The 23,257-nt window shown below is 49.5% G+C and overlaps 2 protein-coding genes and 1 non-coding gene across 7 annotated transcripts in view; 2 read left to right on the forward strand and 1 right to left on the reverse strand.

The window, feature by feature from the left end:
* LOC132000284 (uncharacterized) overlaps positions 1–9,722 on the reverse strand; it is a 39,167-nt gene extending 29,445 nt beyond the window's left edge. For 2 of the 4 annotated variants that reach the window (XM_059374055.1, XM_059374056.1), the window contains exon 1: positions 9,221–9,716. The gene's annotated coding sequence lies outside the window, so the exon portion shown is untranslated. Of the gene's footprint in view, positions 1–9,220 lie in introns of all 4 variants that reach the window. The other 2 variants (XM_059374052.1, XM_059374057.1) reach the window with 2 other exon arrangements.
* A 458-nt stretch (positions 9,723–10,180) lies between these two features.
* EIF5 (eukaryotic translation initiation factor 5) lies at positions 10,181–19,226 on the forward strand. Of its 2 annotated transcripts, XM_059374058.1 has the most exons (12): positions 10,181–10,398; positions 10,533–10,742; positions 11,652–11,931; positions 12,040–12,121; positions 12,402–12,574; positions 12,779–12,890; positions 14,074–14,216; positions 14,835–14,993; positions 15,315–15,476; positions 15,758–15,922; positions 16,283–16,417; positions 17,008–19,226. In XM_059374058.1, the coding sequence occupies exons 3-12, from the start codon at positions 11,860–11,862 to the stop codon at positions 17,095–17,097; spliced, it is 1,293 nt and encodes a 430-aa protein (XP_059230041.1). In that variant the 5' UTR covers positions 10,181–10,398; positions 10,533–10,742; positions 11,652–11,859; the 3' UTR covers positions 17,098–19,226. The 2 variants fall into 2 exon arrangements, with proteins under 2 accessions (XP_059230041.1, XP_059230042.1); XM_059374059.1 differs by lacking the exons at positions 10,181–10,398; positions 10,533–10,742 and adding an exon at positions 11,066–11,155.
* LOC132000537 (small nucleolar RNA SNORA28) lies at positions 13,571–13,694 on the forward strand. Its single transcript, XR_009399387.1, has one exon. It is a non-coding gene; the product is annotated as a small nucleolar RNA SNORA28 (small nucleolar RNA).
* Positions 19,227–23,257: the final 4,031 nt, after the last annotated feature.

Raw genomic sequence — 23,257 nt, forward strand, 5'->3', positions numbered from 1 at the left:
GGATGCCCCAGCAGCCCCTGAACCAGCTGTGCACTTGCTCATGGACAACCCACAGTCTGGCTCAAGAGGAGAGGAGCCCGTGCGGATGCGACAGGTCCTTCCTTCTCTTCGGTGCCCTGCTCACCTCTGGGAAGACAAAGCATGACACAGGATTTTTGTTTCGAAGGTCAGGGTCTCTCAAAGCAGGAATCTCTGTTGTTCAGGTTGGGCAATCAGGTTGGGCAATCGTGTTTCCCGAAGGAATGGCAGGAAGCTACCAGGCAGGTGTGGGACTCCAAAAAGAGTCCGTGAGCAGGCGCCAAGAATGAGGCTCATCAGGGGGGAGCCGGGGGGGGGGGGGGGGCGGGCATTTTCCAGTCCCCCAACCCCACCCAGAGCAGGGGGGACAGCAGGTCAGAGAGAAAGCAAGAACAGGAGACATCAGGGCCAGCCCAGGGGGCAGCTGGGATCCAAGTTCTCCCAGACAAAGTGATGTCAGCTGATCACTTTGTATTCCAGGGATTTAAAAGAGAAAGTGGCCAAGGGCAGAGCCAGACTCCTAGAGGTATCCTGACACCGTGGCTGGGACCACCCAGGCAATTCCAGCTAGATGAGAAGAGCCAAGAGCTCCTTAGCAGGAGGCCCAGGGCCCAGCCTTCCGCCTTCCTGCTGGCATATTCCTGGCTCTCCCTTCAAATCTCCCCTGGATTTCCTCGCTGCCCCACGAAGCCTTTCAGCTTCTCTCCAACCCAAAGGGCCCCCGTCCCTTCAAGGACCAAGCAGAGTAAAATTTAAGCAAGTGCTCTCTGGCCAGTGTCTGCAAGGCAGACCACACGCCCTGGGGACTTGACCTCCACGGTCCTTTCGGCCCCCTTCTTCCGCATCCTGCTTTATATTGCACCAGCTCATTTAGGTAAAACGTGTGCCCCTCCCCAGGGGGACGAATTGTTCCAGTTTGCCTGGGACCGAGAGGTTTCCCAGGGTGAGGGATTTTTGTCGCTAAAACCATGGAGGTTCTAAGCAAACTGGACTGAGGAAGTCCCCCAAGCTCCCCCTCAGAGCCAGTGCTTGTTAGTAACATGGGTTCTAACCTTCTATGCACAAGAACTTTGCTCAGAACTTGCTGCCCAGCAGGTGCAGAATAAAAAGACTATGGTCTCCTCATGCCTTCTGTTGATGGCCCTGCAGGGCTTGGGGGGATGGCTCTGGACATGCGTACCGGGCTGCGCTGGGCTGGAATGGTCACGAATTTCGTTTCTATACACATGGGGTCTCCTTCGCCACTCCTTGGGACTCACCCCTCCCACGAGGGTAGATAACCAGGTCTGTCCCCTGTTCAAGGGGACGAGTCTGCCAACCACACGAGTAGTTGTCCCCGGCAAGGTCAGATGACATTTTTAAGTTGTGAACACATGTCCTGGAGAACCTCCTTTTGAGAGCCTCACACTGTGATGTCCCTGGAGTGAGATGGGTCACAACCTCACATGCCTTCTGTGGCCAGGGAGGGGCTGCAGGGCTGTAGGTTCATGAAAGGGGAGATGTCATTAGCACGGGAGCTGGGGAGCTTGCTGGACACCCCCGAGCACATGAGGACCTAAAGCCATGTCACCCCTTCCTCCCCCAAAACATGATCACCAAAACATCTGCATGGGCCGTACTCCTCCTGGGTCTGCCAGTTCATGGCCCTGGTTTAGAGGTCTCCTGAAAATAACCTCAATTCTCACCTGAGAGCCATAGATAGAAAAATCTATCTTTCTCAGGGTGCCTGGGTGGCTCAGTGGGTTAAAGCCTCTGCCTTCGGCTCCGGTCGTGATCCCAGGGTCCTGGGATCAAGCCCTAAGTCGGGCTCTCTGCTCGGCAGGGAGCCTGCTTCCTCCTCTCTCTGCCTGACTTTCTGCCTACTTGTGATCTCCGTCTGTCAAATAAATTAATTCAAAAAATAAAATCTTTTTTAAAAAATCCATCTTTCTCAAAACCTGCTATATATCTTAGAAGGCCAGCAGAATCCAAGATATGAAAATGTCCACCAATAAACTCCTTCTGCATTTTAATCCAAAGAACCAAATGCAAGTAACGGCAATTTTGGAAAGGCAGGCAGACACGCGGTACAGTGTGTGTATCAAAATTTGTTGGTGACCACTAAGTGTTAGATTTTTTTAGAACGTGCAGCTATTACTAAAATAGAAAAATACTAGGCACTGACTTGATTTGTGCAGTAAGATGAAATTAAACAGATTTATCTATGTTTTTAAAAAGAGATTCAAATTCAAACTTGGAATGATACACTATCGGGGGTGGGGGGTGGAACAAAACACATTTCCAGCCAGCAGGTAGGAAGAAAAGAGCCCTGAAATTACTGTGTAAGATCCAGATTCCAGAACCGTTCTTTCTGAAGCAGTCCATATCTGCATCTCAGATTTTTCTGAAAGGTAGAGGGGGGACCTCTCTGCTCCCAGACCCAAAAGGCTCTCACCCAAAAGCAGAAACTATAAACCGGTGGCCCACAGGCCAGGTACAACCCTGTTGTGTCTTGTGGACTCTGTGGAGTTTTTGTTTTGTTCTGTTTGCTTCACTGAACGTGGAGACCTTCCTGTCCTCGTGCCATCCTGTCCTCGTGCCATCCTGTCCTCGTGCCACAGTCCTCGCCAACCCTCCCTGCCCTGCGCCCACCTTCTCCACACTGTGTCATCTCCTGCCCTGCCCTTAAAGGACTTGGGTTTACGACTCTTGCTCTTGCGGGGGTGGGGGGAGCAAAGAAGTTTCCAGCACTGCTGTTGACTGTCACCACTCAAATCCCATTGCCCGATGATCTCGATTGACTTTGGTTTCTACTTGTTCCGCCTTTAAATCTCCCCACCTGGCTTACGGGGTAATAATAGCTCAAAATGCAAAAAAGATGGCCAAAGTCACAGAGTTCGTCAGAGAGCGGACATTTATATTTTTCCAAGGACCTTTTTCAATTGAAAAATATAGAAAATCATAAAACAGAAAACAAATTTCATATAAATAGACACGTGACTGTCGGTCGTCCGTGTGGGGCACGTTGTATTTCATCGCAGGAGTGAGGCTTCTCTACATCCGTCATCGCTTTATTTAGATACAGTTGTTTAGGTCATTGTAGGAATTTTTTGTTGTTGTTGTCCGACTTTGGTAAAATAGATGTAACATAAAATTGACCCTTCCAACCACTTTTATATGGTTCAGTGGCACTGAGAACATTCACATCATCCAACCATCCCCACCATGGGTCTCCAGAACGCTTCCATCTTCCCCACCTGACACTCTGTCCCCATTAAACACCTACTCCCTATCCCCCCTTCCCCAGCGCCTGGCAACCACCATGCAACTTTCTGCCTCTGTGAACCCGCCTACCCTGGCGAACCTCCTGTAAGGGGACTTACACAGTACTTGTCCTCTTGTGACTGGCTTATTTCACCTCCCGCAATGGATGAAATTTGAAGGTATTATGCAAAGTGAAATAAGCCAGTCATGGCTTTAAATGCTAACTGTGGTTTTAAAGCAGTAAAGGTGTGTGTTAAAAATAGCCATGAACTTTGTGAATATCTAGCCAAGAATGACTTAGCCCAAAAGACTTCTTTCTGCATGAAATACACAAACATGCAAGCAGCCTTTATGAGCTAAACCAAAAACGGAGCTCTGAGCACAGACTCCTGGCACATGAAGGTCAGAATAGCTGGCCTTTACTTACCAAGTATAACAGTACAAAATGTCATGCTAGGAATATTGAACATGGGAGTTGACTGCCCAAGGGGGAAAAAAAAAATCACTCACTTAATGTAAAGAAACTCAAAATGAATCCATTCTTTCTTTCAGAAATCTAGATTGCAAAAAGTCCCATCTGGTGTGAACTATATTTACTCAGATCAGTACCACAAAATAAAGGTTATTTAGAGCATATTGTTATGGCTTCTGGATGGTTCTACCATCTACTAGAGAATGCAAAAAGACAGAGGAAACTGACCCTAAAAATGGACTAAATCTTGTTCAAATGGAAATATAGAAACATCATCTTCAGGCTTGAGAAAATAATCAGGCCGAGAGCCCCAGTAATCGCCCCGGGAAGAGACAGAGCAGGGGAGGGACTAAATGTGACGAGCACCGGCCTTTGGGATGGCAGCTGACATAAAGGCTCCCCTCGCCCCCATATCACAGGGGCAGAGGGTCTGACCGATGTGGCACTCACTGCTGTCCCCACACACCAAGTCTGCTCTGACTTTGACAAAGCTCTGTCAACCCCCTGACCTCAGCCTCCTTACCACAATGTGGGGCAACAAGCCTGCCCCCCTCCAGGAGGGCTGTTTTAGGGATTCGGTGGGCTAATGTCCGTGAAGCACTAAGGCCACAAGGCTGTCTTACTACGTGAGCTCCAGGAAGCTAGACGCCCCCTGGGGTGCTTGCTGACACTTGGGGAGCCCTGTCTCCCAACCACGAATGCTGAGCAAGGGCCAGGCACGTCAATCCACCCCGGGGAACAGGGAGAGGACCACTGCCGCCATGGCAGTACCTTGACTTCAGACCTCTGAGTCCCAGAACCAGGAGAGAACACATCTCTGCTGTTTCACGCCAGGTGTGTGATACTTCATTAGGGCGGCCCAAGACCATGAGTGCGATGTCTTACCTGCCCCAGTGCCCAGGCAGGCACGGGCGCAGGTGCACACCCGCACAGACCATGGCTCTGCGCTCTCCTGGGCTCTCATGCCCCACCTTCGGCTCTGAGGGACAGAGCAGGAGTGTGTCCCAGCACTGCCCGCTTCCTAAGGAATCAGAGATCTGAAATCGCAGGAAATCTCCCAGGTTCTTCAATGTTGGCTCACAAACAAGATAACTGTACCGGTGGCGATGGCACTCACGGAGTCCCATTTGCGTGCCGAATGTCAGGCTCAGCCGCAGCCCGGGTGCTCAGTGGCAGGGTGAGGAAGATCGGGGGCATGAGCAAAGCATGTTCTCAGCCCTTGGATCCCAAGTCCTGTCTGACGCATCAAAAAAAGGGCATGAGAGCCATTAAAATCCAGCCAAAGGAAGAGAAGCAAACTCTAGAACCGGGATAAGCCAGACAGGATCACGAGGTCCTACTCAGCGAGGAAGCCGAACAGCCAGAAGTCAGGCCCAGCCCCAACCTGGAGACGAAGCCCCTCTCAGAGTCTTCGTTGCCACAGCCGCAGGAGCAGGGCATGGCAGGGCACTGGCGGCTCGCTGAGGCGCCAGCATGCGGGTAATAACATGGCGAGGGGTGCGGGCAGGCTGTGCCTGGAACGACTGACTGTCGCAGTCCCACTGGGCATGGTGCACACAAGACCGCCATCCAAGAGCCGGCCCCACGACTTCTCCATCGGGCCACGGCTGCATCCAGTCATTGGGACCTCGATTTTGTTCTTTTTGACTTAGTTTGATTCACAGACTGTCTGAATGAGGGCTCATGGGGTATCTCCAAACCAAGCTGTGGAGTCTATGGTGAGGGAAAAAGAGCTACCTGGGCTCCAAAGTCGTGCGGCCCCTGGACCTTAAGGCACAGTAGTCTGGGACCACAGCACTGGCAGCGCCTGGGAATCTGTTAGAAAGCGAAGTTCTGGGCCCCACCTGGACCTCCTCAAACACATGCAGGAGGGCCCGAAGGAGAGGGAGAGCAGCAAGCTCCCCACTAAGTGGGGAGCCTGATACAGGGCTCAGTCTCACGACCTTGAGATCATGACCTGAGCCGAAATCAAGAGTCGAACACTGAACCAACTGAGCCACCCAGGTGACCCAAGCCCTCCAGAGAATCTGATGCTCACCCACATTTGAGAATTACTGGCTTTGGGAAACCAAGTCATGCACAGATAAGCCAGAGAGGCATCCTTTAAGAAATAGAATCGAGAATATAGTCATAGATGATTTGTACTCAAAAATTAGGTCATGGGGCGCCTGGGTGGCTCAGTGGTTAAGCATCTGCCTTCGGCTCAGGTCATGATCCCAGGGTCCTGGGACCAAGCCCCACATCTAGTTCCCTGCTCAGCAGGGAGTTCACTTGTCCCTCTGTCCCCACCCCCAGCTCACGATTTCTCTCTCTCTCAGATAAATAAATAACCCCCCTCCCCCCCCACAAAATTAGGTCTAGATAACAACTTCACCCAAAGTAGCAGCTGACTCTGCTGAGCACATAACAGACTGTGCTTCTGGGTTGCATGAGTCTATTGCTACCCTGCAAGGTCCCGACCCACAGCTCATCCACAATCAGTGAGCTCACTGGCTCACTGGCTGCTCCACCTGGGTGGCTAGAATGTGCCAGATTCACAACTAAAGGCAGCGATGGGAACACGCAAAGATGCTCTCTAACAAAGGTCTGCAGATGGCTGTCAGGAATCTTCGGGAATCGCAGGCAAGCGTGCCACACCGGGCCTCTTCCAGACCTTCCATTGCACACATGGTGCATCCCCAAAGCAGTGAGCTAAGTGTGAGCAAACACCCTCCCTACTACCACTAGCCTCAAGCAAGTGAGGGGGCTTGCTTACACCTTGTAAGCATACACCTTGCCTCCCAGAAGACTCGACCTGGGGCAAGCCCGATCACCCACATTTCTCCATCATCCACTGAAATCAATACAATTTTGTACTTCCTTCTCTTTTTCCAGGAATGACATAATATGGAGCCTGACTGGACTCAAATGCTTGGGAACAGGAAGACGGGCCTCTAGCCACACCTCCTGAGGATGCTTCATCTCTTCCCCAAGGCCATCTCTGCTTCCTGCCTCTGCCTCTTCTGGAGCTGACAGGTTCCCTGCCCACAAGCTGTTTAGCCTAATGAGGAAGGCAGACGAGTGAACAGGTAAATACAATCACATGCCACTGAATGCCAGAGGGGCACTGAATGCCAGAAGTATTGGGAGGCTGGGAGGGGCCTGTCACAGAGGCAGGGAGCCATCCTGCCTGGAGGGTTGGAGATTTCAGGAAGGGGGCAAGCTTCCTGTGGCGTCCAGCAGGCAGAGAGCTGGCGGTCCCCTGAGCACTGCCGGCAATGTGGGCGGGGCCTGTGTCCCAGCCACTCAGACATGCTCAATATTGGTGCGTTAGAGTACCATGGTTTAGGACACTGGCTTTTTTTTTTTTTTCCAGATTTTTTATTTATTTATTTGACAGAGAGAGAGAACAAGCAGGGGGAGCAGCAGAGGGAGCAGGCCCAACGCGGGGCTCGATCCCAGGTCCCTGAGATCATGACCTGGGCTGAAGGCAGAGGCTTAACCTACTGAGCCACCAAGGCGCCCCAGGACACTGGCTTTCAAAGCAGCCAATACCTTTGACTGCCTCCGTACTCATCAGATAACCTGCAGTTCCCTCCCAGCGGCTCGGAATGTCTACTCTATGCACAACCTCGGTGACAGGCTGGCGCTGGAAGAAAAACCACGCGCATCCCCTGTAACTCATCCCCAAGCTGGGGAGTCAGAATAACGAAGAGTGTGCGGCTTCAGCAGTGCGCTGGAGGTTGGCGGTAGCTAAGAGGGGGAAGTCACTGAGGCCAGCTGTCCAACCAGACAGCCCACCACAGAGGGCAACGTGCTGGTCCCTCAGGGGCCCGCATCTCAGAACCACAAGGTTCTCTCCGTCCAGGAAGACTTGATCTTGCTTGAGGGGCAAATTCATGCTAAACAGAACAGACCCGTTTCTGAATAACCGCAAGGCTGACTTACCGACTCCCCTTCTCAACGGCTATTCCTGCCTGTCATCCAAGGGAGGCCGGCGCGGAAATGTGTACTTCGGGCACTCATTGGACGACGATTCCAAGGACACCAAGTGCCCATTACTTAGCGAACGGTGAGCACCTGACTGGGGGAACTGCAGCCAAATGAGGCGGGGAGTCAGAAGTAGGAAGCAGAATTGTGCAATGAGCCTGGCGTCAAGCTAGAGTTCAAACACCGTCCACCATTTATTAGACAGGTGACTTTGAGAAAATTAACCTTCCCGACTCTTTCCTCACCTGTAAAATGGGACTAACAACACTCCCTCACATGGTTGTTTAAGGATTAAATAGGGTTACACCTGAAACTGCCTAGATTTACGTATGTTTATGTTTACTTGTGAATGCGGGGTCATGAGGAAACAGACTCTGGGGTCAGAGCTCGGCTTAAATTCCAGCTCTGTCACTTACTAGCATGTGATCTTGAGCAAGTTGCTTGATTTTCTTCCACTAAGCTTCCGTTTGCTTATTTGTAAAATAGGAATAAAAATTCTCCATAGGAGCTAGGAAGTAAATAAGAGAGTGTATTCAAAGCACTAAGCGAATTCCTATGCTATGAGAAGCATTCAATAGATGGTAAGGTTAACAATAATTTTTTAAAATTGTCCCTCATTAGAGACAAATGAGTGGTACACCTGCTAAAAATTAAATTTAAAATTAGTACAAACTTTTTGAATGAAATTAAATATGGGGCCATCAAAAATACCTGGCCCCAAATAATAACAACTCACCTGGTATTTAGCTTCATTAAAAACCCATTCTGGGCGTGCCTGGGTGGCTCAGTCATTAAGTGTCTACCTTAGGCTCAAGTCAAGATCTCAGAGTCCTGGGACTGAGCCCCACATCGGGCTCTCTGCTCAGTGGGGAGTCTGTTTCTCCCACTTCCTCCTTCCCTGCTTGTTTCCTCTCTGTCTCTCCATCAAATAAACAAATAAAATCTTTTTTTTTTTAAGATTTTATTTGTTTATTTGACAGAGAGAGAAATCACAAGTGGGGGGGGGCATGGTTCCCTGCTGAGCAGGGAGCTCCTTGTGGGGCTCGATCCCAGGACCTTGAGATCACGACCTGAGCTGAAGGCAGCGGCTTAACCTACTGAGCCACCCAGGCGCCCCAATAGATAAATAAAATCTTAAAAAAAATTTTTTTCTGACCAGGCCAGCCCCTCACTTCAGACTAGTTTCATACCCGTATTTTCCAACAGTTTCTAAAACAGTGTCACTTGTGTGCAAAAACGCCCATGTTTCGGAACGGCTAGGTCACGCTACAGGCTGACCCAGGAGCAGCTTGTCCGGGTCTACCTTTCCCATTGACCTGGTGGGCATCGGGTACCCCTAAAGCGTTAGGCACGCGGTCCACCACGCATACCGCGTGTGAGCATCGCATTCGCTCCTGCAGGAAGGACACAAGTTCCCTCCATTCTGGACCGCCCCTTTGATTTAGTAACTTCCCCACCCACTTACAAAGCTTGTAAATCCTGGAAGAATATCCTCAACTTTGGTAAAAAGCAACATACCTTTCAGTTCCAACTCTCTTGCATACAGGATTGGGCGAACAATGGGCAGCCCCTTACCCGCCTCATCCTGACCTCAACAGCTGCTTCCAGCCCGGGAAACCGCCCTCCGCCCCGTTCGGCTCTTGCTTTTACCGCCGCCAGCATGTTTGCAGCCGTGGCGACGGGCTCTGGGCGCGCCTTCACAGCCGCAGTTCGCCCGCTGAAACCGAATACCCGTTTCTGCAATCGCCTCCGCGGCAGGAGGACCGCAGAGGCTCTCCGGTCAGCGGCGAGGAACGCCTGCTTCGGCTACGCTCTGCCCCGCGAGGCGGCCACAATTTATTAACGGGGGAGGTGGGTCCCGGGAACGGTGACCCAGTGAGACGTGTGCTTCGCGCCAAGTCACGGCGCAGCGCGCTTCCCGGAGGGTCCCGGGGTCCCGGGGTCCCGAGCTCATCCGGGGCTCCCTCCTCGGGGAGCGGGCGCTCGGCGTGCCAAGCCCCGCCAGGCCTGCGGGCCCGGGGCCGACCGGCCGGGCGCGCGGGCGGGGGGCCGCACCGCGACCCTGTCAAGGTGACAGCGGACCCCGCCGGAGGAAAGACCAGCAGTCGGGGCGAAAGGCCCAGGCCCCGCAGTCACCACAGCGCACCCAGGCCCCGCGAGGGGGAGGAAGCACAACTTCCTCCGAGAAGCCCGACGGCGGGCGTCCCCAGCGGCCGGAAGAGGCAGAGAGGACCTCCCCCGCCCCGCCCCCGGGCGAGGCGGAGCCCCCGCCGCGACGGGGAACTCGGCTGGAACGCCGCCGGGTCCAGGCGACGGGGGAGGGGAACCAACCGCCATCTTCCCCCACGCCCCCGCGCTCAAACCGACACAGTGTGGCCCAGCGGCCAACCCCCTGCCGCGGCCGGCCGGCTCTCGCGAGACCGCGAAGGCCTCTGGGAAAGGCGGGGGAGGGGAGGGCAGGGGAACGAACCCGGGACCCGGGGACTGGGGGCTGGCTGAGGCGGCGAGAGGAGCCTCAGGAAGCAGAAGGGGCGGAGAAAGACACGACTGACGTGGCACGTGGCCAATCACGAGCGAGGTCGCGCACGCCTCGGGCCAACGAGCGGAGCAGCCTGCTGCGGGGGGCGGGCGCTGGGGCCGAGGGTAGCTTGAGCGCGGCGGCGGCGTTGTTCAGTCAGAGCGAGAACATTCCAGAGGTGAGTCCGGTGAAGGGGCGGCGGCCCCGCGCCCCCTCCCCAGTCCTCCCCGCCCCCTCGACCCCCGCGGGCCGCTGGCTGGCGGGGAAGGCGCCCCGACGCCCGCGGCTCACGGCGCCGTCTTTCCGCGCCAGGTCGCCAGGCCCCGGGCGCTGAAGGGTGTGGACCCCGGACGTCGCTGGGACAGCCCCTCCCCGCTGCTCGGCGGCGCCTGGCCCGGCCGCTGCTCGCTGCGTGCTCCGCCGCCTCCGCCGCCCCTCCTCGGACTCGGGTTCACACGCGCCTCACTTCATCCCAGTCCCGGGCGAGCAGCGTTGGGTTTATGTCTTTATTTGACGAAAACGGTGAGTCCGCGGGCGGGCCGGCGGGGAGATGGCGGCCGCACAAGATGGCGGCGCGCCGCGTGACCCGCGCGCGTGTGGCGCAGTTCGGGCGGGCGGGCCCCGCGCCCCCGCCGCCCTGCCCTCCGCCCCGGCCCCCGCCCCTCCCCGCCTCCCCCGTCCGCCCCCCCCCTCCTCCGCCCCGGTCCCCTCCCCCCGCCGGGCCCCGGCCCCTCCCCCGCGGGAGCGCGCCGCGCGGGCTGACTCAGGCCCCGTTGCTGCATTCATGAGTCATCGTCCGCGCGGGGGCGGGGGCGGCCCGGGCCGGCGCCCCTCGGCCGCTTTCGTTTCCCCCGGCGCGCCGAGGCCGGGTGGCACGCATGGCGGGGTCGCTGCCCCGGGCTGAGCGGCCGGTGGCCATGGGCACCGGAGCGAAGGTCGAGTGCGTGCGCGCGCGGAGCGGGGACGGGAGGCGCGGGGGCGACCGCGCTCGGTCGTTGCCCCCGCGGTCCGTGCGCACTTCCGCGAGACGCCGTGTCCTGGGCCGGGCCAGGGCCTCCCCGAGCGCGGCCGGGTGCTGGACACGGCCTGAGCGGGGAGGCTGGGAAGTTTGTTCGTGGCCGAGGCCGGGTCTGCGGGGAAGAGCTCGTGGCCCTTGCGTCCGCGGTTGTGGCGATGTGGCCGCGCCCCGGAAGCGATCCTTGGCCGGGCGGACGCAGCGCAGTGGGGAGAGTGGCGGCTCCCGGCTGGAGGCCCGTCCTGCTCCACGCGGAGCCCCTTTCTGTTGCGACAGGTGTTCCGTGTTCGAGGAGAGTGTTCGCGGCGCCTCCCGCGAACCGGGGTGCTTCGTGGGGTCACCGGGAGGCGAAGGGAGGCTTCCTCCGCGGGGATCCCGCTAAGCGTGGGGGTTGTGCGCTCTTCCTTCTCTTGCAGAGCTGTTGCGCAGCCATTGGTACCTGTATTGGGGACACATAGCATACAAGCAAGAAGCCTACAGCCTCAGTGGCGAAAATTTTTTCATGTCAGAGACCGAGAACTCTTGCAGTCGTTTATGTCATCCCTTCTTCTCCAGACAGAAGATACCAAAAAGTTGCAATCAAAGATCTCTTCATCTTATTGATAAAGCCACTAATAAGCCAAAATGTCTGTCAATGTCAACCGCAGTGTGTCAGACCAGTTCTATCGCTACAAGATGCCCCGTCTGATTGCCAAGGTAATACCCCTCTTGGGTTTCGTTTTGAGGCCTAGCTCTTTTGCTAGAATCTTGAAGATTGCACGTCCTGGGGTAGAAATGCAAAATTAAAGTTATTTTTTTCTTTAGGTTGAGGGCAAAGGAAATGGTATCAAGACAGTTATAGTCAACATGGTTGACGTTGCAAAGGCGCTTAATCGGCCTCCAACGTGTAAGTAACGCTTCTTAAGAGGAGTCTGACAAAGCATAGTGTGTCACTGTGGTCATGACAGACTTGGATCTGTGTGATTGGAGTGAGTTGTATGCTCGTGTGTTTCAGGGTTAAGTGGAGTCTTGGGCTGGAAAACCAGCTGGTTAGTTCCTGTTGGTAAACAAAGCTGCTCAACACATTTTAACCTGGTATAAAAATATAAGGGAGTTATATTTGTATAAGGGTGAATGAGTAGTAGAACATCCAGATAATAAATCTTCCCCCCCCCCCCCCCCCATAGATCCCACCAAATATTTTGGTTGTGAGCTGGGAGCACAGACCCAGTTTGATGTTAAGAATGACCGTTACATTGTCAATGGATCTCATGAGGCGAATAAGCTGCAAGACATGTTGGATGGATTCATTAAAAAATTTGTTCTCTGTCCTGAGTGTGAGAATCCTGAAACCGAGCTGGTGAGTCTTTCTGAGGAAAAACTGCATATCTCCTTTTGTGGTCAGTCTTTGATATCACCACATGTATGCTCCTGAGAAGGCAGAGCAAACTTAATTGCAAACAGGTTGTGTAAAGCAGCAAATTTTTTAAATTATTTAACATCTTGTTTTTTACAAAATTTGTTGTAGTTTATAGATGACTGACTTGTTTTTACTCTTTGGCAGCATGTCAATCCAAAGAAGCAAACAATAGGTAATTCTTGTAAAGCCTGTGGCTATCGAGGCATGCTTGACACACATCATAAACTCTGCACGTTCATTCTCAAAAACCCACCTGGTAAGTCTTTATGAAGAACTTGAAGGATTTTAATGTGAGGCAGCTGATCATTGGAAAAAATGGAAGCTTTTTTGCTGTTGTGAAACTAGACTATAAGGAATGTCCCAATTTTTGTGCCTTGTTCTGTTGAGTCTATAACTTTGAAAAACATACCATTCAGGGTGAGAACAGGCTACAACAACAGGCTACAACTTAAACTTTGCTGTGTTGTCAACTTTTTCTTTCCTGAAATTTTATTTACTTGAGAGAAAGCTTGCATGAGAGAGAGAAGCAGACTCCCGCAGAGCTAGGAGCCTGATGGGGGATTCTGTCCCAGGACTCCGGGACCATGACCCAAGCTGAAGGGCACCCAGGTGCCCTTTGATTTCAGTTTCCAAGATCTGTCCTTTTAGAATAGGTGGAATGGATATTGTAAAACAGGAGCGCCTCCGTGGCTCTGTCTGTTGAGCATCTGCTTCTGGCTGGGGTCAAGCCCTGCATCAGGCTCCCTGCTTAATGGGTATGTGCTGCTGCTGCTGCTGCTCCTTTTGTGTGCATACATGCAAGTGTGTTCTCTCTCTCTCGAATATTTTTTAAAAATACATAAAATTAGGATCCCAGGAAACAATCCACTTCTGGAACACAGTGTTTTATGAATCAGGGTCCCAGCTCATTAAGCCCAAGTGGCTTTAGAACATTGCAAGCAACACTCTGTGGCAGACGATGGAAGTTGTCTGACACAATTTAAGCTTGCTATAGCAATAAAGTCTAACCTATTCCAGTGTTCTCCTCCATGAGACCAACTGTTATATAGACTTAGACAGTGTTAACAGCTGTGGACTAAAGTGGAGTTGAGAAGTGCTCATGTTTAGGTTCACGGGGGACAAGAGAGTCAGGAGTGCCCGCCTTCACTAAGCTGCTCATTTTCTGAGATACCACCACTTTGTTAATTTTACTGAACAGTTAGTATCTCTGTTCTAGGACATTGGGTCCTTACTCTGAGTTTTTTCACATAGGAAATGATAGTGGAAGAATTCGGTTTGTGAACCCTAGAATTCTAAGTAGCATTGTTCTTGTGTATGGTTTTCTGAGGGAAGGTTCCAAAGGAAAAGGAAGCAAAGGGTTTTAAATGTCTATGGGAGACAGTAAGGTGTACTGTGAACTGTAGTATTAAACTTTCACTTCTTTCTTTGTTTTGCTGTAGAGAATAGCGATAGCGGTACAGGGAAGAAAGAAAAGGAAAAGAAAAACCGGAAGGGCAAAGACAAGGAAAACGGTTCTGTGTCTAGCAGTGAGACGCCCCCACCCCCACCGCCAAATGAGATCAGTCCTCCTCCGCACGCTGCGGTGAGTGGAGTGGTGAATGTGTGGTGGGCACTAAAGTCGGGGGAAATACAGTACCTGGTGGGACGGGAGAAGAAAGGAAACTCGGGCACCTGGGTGACTTGATTGCTTAAGTGACTGCCTTCAGCTCAGGTCATGATCCTGGAGTCCCACATCAGCTTCCTGCTCGGCAGGGAGTCTGCTGCTCTCGTTGTCCCTCCCCACCTCATGAGCAGGTGCGCGCATGTGAGCACTCTCTCAAATAAAAAGAATCCTTTTAGAAAGGGGCAGAGGGGTGCCTGGGTGGCTCGGCAGGTTAAGCCTCTGCCTTTCGGCTCAGGTCATGATCCCAGGGTCCTGGGATCGAGTCCCACACTGGGCTCTCTGCTCAGCGGGCAGCCTGCTTCCTCCTCTCTGCCTGCTTCTCTGCCTACTTGTGATCTCTGTCAGATAAAACTTTAAAAGATCTTCATTTTAACATTGCAATGGTATCTTGGGTTCCTGGTTATGCGCGGTTGATTAAATTAATGTAGGTCCAATTTATATTTGTGAGAAATGAACCTAGTGCCATTAACATGACGAGATATCAGAAGTATTTTTGTGTTTTTATGGCATTTGACTCCATATACTTGTTCTTGACAGGAAGAAGAGGAGGATGATGATTGGGGGGAGGATACAACTGAGGAAGCTCAAAGGCGCAGAATGGATGAAATCAGTGATCATGCAAAAGTTCTGACACTCACTGATGATTTGGAAAGGACTGTTGAAGAGCGGGTCAATATTCTGTTTGATTTCGTTAAGGTAAAATAACTTGGGTCAGTAGCAGCTAAACATTTTCTTGATAAGAAGTTTCAAGCCTTGGGTTTTTGTAAAGGTGTTCGTTACTTTATGCTTATTATCTGGCATGTAACTTTTTTTCCTACAGTATCTTTTCAATACTCAAACTTTTTGTTCAGATACTTCCTGAGGTGGTTCCAGGTACTATATTGGCATGTGCATTTCATGGGAAAATCCTGAAACCATAATAAATTTGGTAGGAAAAAAAGTCCATGAAAGTGGGGACTAGTATCTCTGGACGAAAATGTGTCTCCATTTCACTGAACTGCTTCCTTTTATTTGCAGAAGAAGAAAGAAGAAGGTATCATTGACTCATCAGACAAAGAAATTGTTGCTGAAGCAGAAAGATTGGATGTAAAAGCCATGGGCCCTCTTGTTTTGACTGAAGTTCTTTTTAATGAGAAGATTAGAGAACAAATTAAGAAATACAGGCGCCATTTCCTACGAGTAAGCAAATTATTTTTAGGTTCATAAATGAGGTTAGAGCTGTGTGACCCTGGGAACTTGTTGTCTGTTATCCTAAAACTGGAGATAATTGACCTATCTTAACAAGCATGGGAATATTTGGAAAATACTGTGTATAGTCTCATAGCTAAAGTAGTACCCAGATTTTTATGCATTGACTTTTTAAGCCACTGTTTAAGGCTATATAGCCTTAAGGCACAATCTTGAAGCAATGTGTATACTTAATTAAAACTTTAAAAGCTTGTTAATACATTTATTTCCAGTTTTGTCACAACAACAAAAAAGCTCAACGGTACCTTCTTCACGGTTTGGAGTGTGTGGTAGCAATGCATCAAGCTCAGCTCATTTCCAAGATTCCCCATATCTTGAAGGAGATGTATGATGCAGATCTGTTGGAGGAAGAAGTCATCATCAGCTGGTCAGAAAAGGTGGGGAATAGATAGATACATACAATCAGATTCTTGAGGATCAGAAGTATTACTGAGATGTTGTTGGGGCAATTTAGGAAGAAGTAACTTCTGATAACTTCTGATAACTGAGTTTCTGCTACATTGAAATGTAGTCAGTCACTGGTACAACGTGTAGGTGATTCCCACTATGGCAGCTTCCTAGTAATAAGGGAAGAAAGTATTTAAACTCCTTGGACTTATTATTAATTGTTGAATAAATGGATCTGTTGAGAAGTCAAGACTAAGATATGACCCAGTCACTTTAAAGAGCTCAGAGTAGTCAGATAAGTTAAATTTTAGATTTCTTTAACTAAAAAAATTGTATTGAACATTTTCTAGGCCTCTAAGAAATATGTCTCAAAAGATCTTGCCAAAGAGATTCGTGTCAAAGCAGAACCGTTTATAAAATGGTTGAAGGAAGCGGAGGAGGAATCTTCTGGTGGTGAAGAAGATGATGAAGATGAGAATATTGAGGTGAACTGTGTTAGGGTTTGGGATTTGAAAACAATACTTGGGTAATTTGAAATTTCAAGATGCAGCAGAACGTGGTCTCAATAATTTGGGAATTTAACATGTTAATATAAAGGGCTAGGGATATCTTTCCTGCCCCTAGACATGATAGTCAGTAGACTACGAATTTTCAAAGGAGTATTAGTATAGGTTGAGTATACATGTGCTAGTTGTCCATAAAAATTAAGATGCTATCTGGCTGAGAGAGACCTTAAGAGAATTTAGTATTCAGAGAGAACTTAGTTTTCAAATAAAAACTTGTGCGAAGTGATGGCTCTGGGACACCTGGGCGGTTTGGTAGGCTAAGCATCCATCCCACTCTTGATTTCCTCTCAGGGTTTTGAGATCAAGCCCTGTGAAATCTGTGAAGCTTCCTTGGGATTTTCTACCTCTGCTGCCACTTGCGCTCCCCCTGCCCACATGCACACTTTCTCAAAAAAGATGGCTGTGTTTGGGTACTTTTTCCTCCCTTGTTGACCATTGATTTATATTATTAATTTTATAAACCGGTTCATTGGGATAAAGATTTACAATAAATAAAATTGTCTTACCAGGTGGTATATTCGAAGACTGCCAGTGTACCTAAAGTTGAAGCTGTGAAGTCTGACAACAAGGATGATGACATTGATATTGATGCCATTTAAAGGGGTGCGTGCGGCCCAGCTTAACAGTGTGATGCTGCGGATCTTTCTGCATCATCAGCCAGAAGTGCAACATGTATGTGCAAAAGCTAAAACGGCTTAACATCATGCTACACTTTCTACTAAAAATGTATTGCTGTGAGTGGTCTGTAATTAAGCCCAACAAGACATCTAGGGAGTCCATACACCTATCAGTGAGCAGATATAGTTTGCTTATTTATAGCATGTTTCTTTTTGAAAAATTAGTGGTGGACACATTTGGATCACATTTATACAGTTAAATAAAGATTTGATTTTTGGTCATTCTTCAGATTTTGGCTTTGAATGACTTAAGCTGAAATGGCTCCTTTTTAAAAAACACTGCACCATCATTAACCTGATAAGATTTTTGGAGCCTGTTAGATTTTGTTAGATGCTGAAACTGTAAAGATGTCTTCAGCAGAATGTAAACATAAGCTTATGTATAATTATCTTAATCAGCCATTGAGAAATACAGTACTTTCAAGCATTCAGTCCCTCAGATTGGCATCTGGTAATGTACATTCTTCCCATGCTGAGGTGGACTGATAATCAAATGGCAGTGCAACATCGTTATCTTACTGAGACGTAAAAATGACCTGAGTGTCCTATAAATAATTTTAAGAGCAGGTTTTGAAACTTGAATTGTGTTTTTTCAGTTCGTGTATACTTACCCCAAATTGTAGTCTTTGGAGTCATGTGCATTGCACGTTGGATGAGCCAGGGGAATTCTTACATTAACAAGCATTTTATGTGTATGTAGCTGTTGCTTTGTACTGACTGAGAAAATTCTGAAACTAGGGTGTGATTATATAGTAAGCTATGATTTTATTTGGGGGAAGCAGGAAAAGGTGCACTTAATCTCTAGCAAAAACTGCGCATAATTTTTCAACTTTTGTTATGATTTAATTTCAAAATATTAAGGGCATACTGTATCTTTTCATTGTGGATTTTCTCCTGATAATATGGTTTGTTCTTTAATGCCTTTTACATGTGGATACTTAGCTTATGCTTTTTAGGCTTTGGTTGCTATCTTGCCAAAATAAGTGTTACCGTGTCTCAGACTTGATTTCCCCCTCCCCCCAAAATGTCTTATTTAAAAGACGCTAAAAGCGTACTTCAAGTTAAAGCCTATATTTTGGTGTAAGACTAAAGGTGTTTTTTATTTCACATTGACTGTATCAGACACCCAAGAAGTCTGATGGTGGCCACTGAATGCAGGTGATCAGGGCCTGACCCCAGCCCATCCTGAGAGTTAGATTTAGAAATAACTTATTGGTGAATTCGGCTTAATTAGCTGATCCAAACTCAAGTGATATGGGTTATGGCTGTATCTGAGCGATCATCTTCAAAGGAAAAACTTGCACAAAGTACAGTGGGAATCAATCCAGAGGGTTAATTTTATTGGAAGCGCTGTCTTACATCATTCACCTTTCTTTTGTGATCCATTTTTTCCGGTTATAATGAGACCTTAATATAATGTATGTAAGAATTTTTCACATTGGAAATTATACAAACATTTGATACAATAAAACCTTGTTAGCTTGATATTTCAAGGAGGTAAAATCAAGTAGTCTTACTGGAGACCTACAAATCAGTCCCCGTCCTTTCCCTGCCCCCTACCTTTTGATCGATTTTGATGAGTGAAGCAGAAGCACCTACCTGGAGGGAATGTGCTTTGTCACACGAAAGAGATGAAATTTTTACAAATTACATCTCACTGAGGTTTCAAATTCTTTGCTGTAGGCCAGTTTGTTTTCATCATCTGAAGTCGTCTAGGAGATCCTGGTGACCTAAGCCAAGCTGCATTCAACATACCCAATGTCAAGCTGATAGGGTTCTGTTACAGTTGGGGTTGTTTGTTTTTGTTGTTTTTCCTTTCTTTAACCTGAAGGAAAACCTGTTTGGGGCTTCTAAACATTAAAGAAAAAATTTTGGCTTAGACTAGTATTCAGTCTGGTGCCAAACTTCAGTGGAATTCAAATCCACATAATAGGAGTTTTATCCGTAGAGGCTGTCCTAATAAATTAACCCTTCACTTTGATCTATTCAGTGGTCTTAAAATTTCCTGTTTCAAACAGCTACATTACTTGATTAAAACAATGTTAAAATTATATTTTGTCTCTGCTTTAATATTAAAATTAATCTAGATTCTTATTTTATAAGATTGAAGCATTGAACTCGCCGTATTTTGTAGCTGCTGCTGTGGATTTGGGTTGGGGTGTTTCCTTCTGTGGGTCCCAGCCTCGCTCAGAAAAACGGACGCCGTGCTCATTACTGTGGGTCAGTGATGTTCTGTAGGTCTCGTATCCTTGTTCTGTAGCTAACTGCAAACTGAAAAGGTCTGTCTTAATCTGACTTTCTGAAATCTTGATGGGTGCTTGCTGTAGAGAATAGAGATGTCAGGTATGTAGTTGTGTAATAGATCTCTGATTAAGGGAAATGGAGGAGATTGCTTTCCAACAAGATTTTACTGAAATTGATGGACCTGTAGGTCTAAAGGCTGGAGCAGGGAAGGGAGTATAAGTGCTCAGGGCTTTTCTTGTCAGGCTGTGTTGCAGTTTCTGCCATGGTTTACTCCAGTGTACTGAGTAATCCCTGAGTAAAGCCCTTTGGCTTGAAGATGACTTAGAAATGAAAGCTGGCACCTCTGAAAGAATGGAAAATAGAGAAGGGTATACTGGTGCATGCCCAGTGAGCCACCTTTCTGGATTTTTCATTTGTTGTGTTGATCCTCATTGTGATCTGAGATACATACTGTTATCCCGAGATCATCATCTGATCTGACTCTTGTGCCCAGCCACTTTGTCCTGCACTGCAGAGATAAAGATACGTTTAAAATCAAAATGAAAGGATTCTGCTGGAATCTACTTAGAGCTTCAGCACAATAGTCCAACCATAATTGAGATTAAAATTTTTTTAACAGTTCTGCAAACGATCCTTAGTGGACTCCGATAGCTACAGTTTGATCTGCCCGCACTCTAGAGTAACCCAGAAATGCAGAGTTGGCCCATGTCACGTTGTCCTGTGGATTGCTCTTCAGACGTGGCAGCCCAGTGGACTACTATGGTTCCTTAAGGCACTCTCAGTACCAGGACGCGGTACCGGTACTCCATACAGTGCATTTATTTCTCTGACCTGTCCCTACATAGACCTTGACTCTTTAGAATTGACAGGACATAAAGTGGAGTCATGTGGAGAAATGACTTGACAGAGTTCTCAGATCGGGCTTACATAGTCTTCAGAGTCTGACCTTGTGAGCCTTTGCTCTTTAGAAGATTGGGGGCCTGGGTTTTGTGTCCACCTGCAGTAGAGTTCTGTACTCCACAAACTTAACATCTGATTGTTCGCAGCCAGAAAATGGAACCAGATTATAATTCTTGTGTGCTAGAATATGGGGATGATCGCTAGCTACATGAAGAGAATTTTTCCTCAGAACCTAGACCAGGAGAATATGGTGTTGGGCTCTTAGAGCTAACCAGTAGGGTCTCTTGCCCCAGTCCCTGCCTTTGGGATGTTACTCAGTGACCTACTCACTTGGACTTTGGAATCAGACCTGGATTCTGGCCAGGGCCTCTCTAGATTGCACGTCTCCCTAATGGGATGGTAACTTCTTTGTGCAGCACTTGAAATTCTGATGGAAGCCCAATACTGCAGTCCATGGTGGTGTTAACTGGGTTCGGTCAGTTATAGAAAATTGGCCTGTCTGGGATATGGCAAGATAGTGTGCGCTGGGACCTCCAGACATCGGGAGCAGGAATCCGAGTAGACTGAGGAGAGCATTGGGTAGCTAAGTTATTTTTGGCCCGGGAGCAGTTAGGAGGTAGTCCAGTGTTTACAAAGCTCTCCGTGTGCCCTAGGTGGGTGTCAAGAGCGACACTTGACACAGTCCATGGTTTCTGCTGGGATCCCATAATAGCTGCAAATACCACCTAAACCAGTAGCCAGTTCAACCTGTCTCCCATCTAACACATTGAGTTAGCTGACAAGCTCCCCAGAGTGGAGACAACTGTCCTGGGGTCCTGTGGCACACCCACAGGCTGGACCCCCCAACATTTCTGCCTAAGCTAATGCTCTGCACCTTCCAGCTTCCAGATTTCTTGCCCTGTGGGGGACTTAACACAGATGAGGAAGAACTTTCTGATCGTTGGGCTGGTTTGTGCAGGAAAGACAGGGTGGCAGCTTGCAGGGTCTTCACCTTAGTGTGCGGTGACACTGCTGAAGGGGCTAGAGCCCTCAGGAGCCGTCTGCTCCAGACTGGGAAGCAGGGTTTCCCAGGGACCTGACGCCATCCCCTCAGGCATCCTGGCAGATCCCCTGAGCTCCCGACCTGCCTCAGACCTTGAATAAATTTGCAGTTGGTCCAGCTTTGTCCCTGCTCTGTAGGAGTTCCCAGACCAACACACACAGGATGGGGATAGAACTTGAGAGAGGAAATGACTGGGCACTTCAGGACTGCCTGAATTTAGAAGCATCTCTGAGGTTGAATATGAGGAGAAATTTGGGCGGGAAGAGGAGGGGAGCATGTCTGGAGAGGGATCCGTTCCCTGTGGATGACCGCAGCAGATGAGGCTGTAGGCAGGGAGGCCTTCTGCACGCTCCAGGCTTAGAATGGGGCCTTGTGACAGTAGGAAACAGTAAGTGTGCATCGTGCTGCTTTGGCAGCGGAGCCACTGGGAGCCCTGTGGCTGACCGCCAGCAGCTGCTGTGAGGGGTGGGCTACTAAAGACAGGGATGCATTGCTACCCTGAGAAGGTTGGAGGCCCCAAACGGCTTTAGCTGCTTTGAAGGCACAGTGTCCCAGATTGAAGAGCGCAGACCCAAGTCCCCATCCCAAAGGCAAAATCTGAGAACCCAGCAGTGCTGGAACTTCACCCTTGAGGCCAGATCTCCCATTTCAGGTATAATCTAAAAGCTAGTGTTACTGGAATCTGTTGCTTAAGTCCCAATTTTTATTTTCTTTTTTCCCTGAAGATCTTGTCGCAGCACAGCAGGGCGGGCAGCAGGCAGAGGGAGAAGCAGGCTCCCCACTGAGCGAAGGCCCCATTGCCGGTCTTGAGGTCAGCACGCTGGAGGGTCTCTGGAGGTTCAGGGCCTGAGTGGGCACAGGGTTTTTCTTTTCTAGACTGCAGGTTGGGGACCTCAAACTCAGAAGAAGAGTGTCTTCAGGTGTAACCACAAGTCGTAAATGTGAAGTTCTCGATAAAGAACTTTCTCCAGATGTAGAGAAGAGGATGGTTCTCCAATGAGTCTCGTGATCATGGAATTACTGGGAACCTTGCACAAGTCCAGCTTTGTAGAGACATTGTGGCATCCGAGGCACTGCCCACTTGTCTGCTCTCTTGGTTTTTTCTTTTTCTACTACCCATAAACTTCGGGTTCCCCGAAACTGTCCTCCATCTCTCTGTGACCTTGCTTTCACAGGTTGTCCTGTGGCCAGGAAGCTTGTTTCTGCCCAAGCCTTCAAGCTTCATAATTGAAATTCCCGTCAGGGTGTATGTGATACACTTCACAGATCCTCGACATTTCTATCCGGTTGATTAGTTTATTGCCAGCTGTTGTAAGCGCTCTTGGCACAGGCAGCTGTGACTAAGGGGGACAGGGTTGTCACGGGGTTTAAAACATGGCTGCCTTCTCATAAGCAGTCTACAGAACAGGTCTCCACCACCATGCAGCCTGAGGACAGAACACAGGCCGTGCTGTGCAGATCTTAACATCTGATAGAGGGGGGCCTTAAACCCTGGAGGTTACCTTACAAAGAGCTGGCCTTGCTCAGTTGTGACTTGAGTCTCTGTCAGAGAGGGTTTGGGGGTGGGGGCGGTTACAGAGTGGAGGAATCCTAGCTGAGCCACAGGGAACCCCAAGTAGTAGAGCCCCAAGGAAACTCAGGAGGAGCACCTTATGTGAGGGGAAAAGGCTGTGATGACCAGACTAGATAGAACACGGGCTGTGGGGAGAAGGACAAGCTGTGTGAAGGGAAGACCGTTCATACAGTTTGCAACGGCTTTGGCGTGTGTTGGTGGAAGAACCCAGGAGGCGGCTCGATAGGACTCTGCACCTGAGGTCTGAATTGGGAGACCTTCCTGCAAGGCAACAGCACAGTCTGTGCTCACAGAGTTCTCCATTTTTCTCCCCCCCCCCCCCC

The sequence above is a fragment of the Mustela nigripes genome, chromosome 13 (genome assembly GCF_022355385.1).
Source record: "Mustela nigripes isolate SB6536 chromosome 13, MUSNIG.SB6536, whole genome shotgun sequence".
In the NCBI taxonomy this organism is placed as follows: domain Eukaryota; kingdom Metazoa; phylum Chordata; class Mammalia; order Carnivora; family Mustelidae; genus Mustela; species Mustela nigripes.

Excerpts from the sequence above, each read along its gene's own strand:
- EIF5 (XM_059374058.1), top strand. The coding sequence starts at position 11,860 with ATGTCTGTCAATGTCAACCGCAGTGTGTCAGACCAGTTCTATCGCTAC. Across the intron at positions 14,217-14,834 it reads GTCCTCCTCCGCACGCTGCG|GAAGAAGAGGAGGATGATGA; the intron begins GTGAGTGGAGTG and ends TGTTCTTGACAG. Across the intron at positions 16,418-17,007 it reads ATGAAGATGAGAATATTGAG|GTGGTATATTCGAAGACTGC; the intron begins GTGAACTGTGTT and ends TTGTCTTACCAG.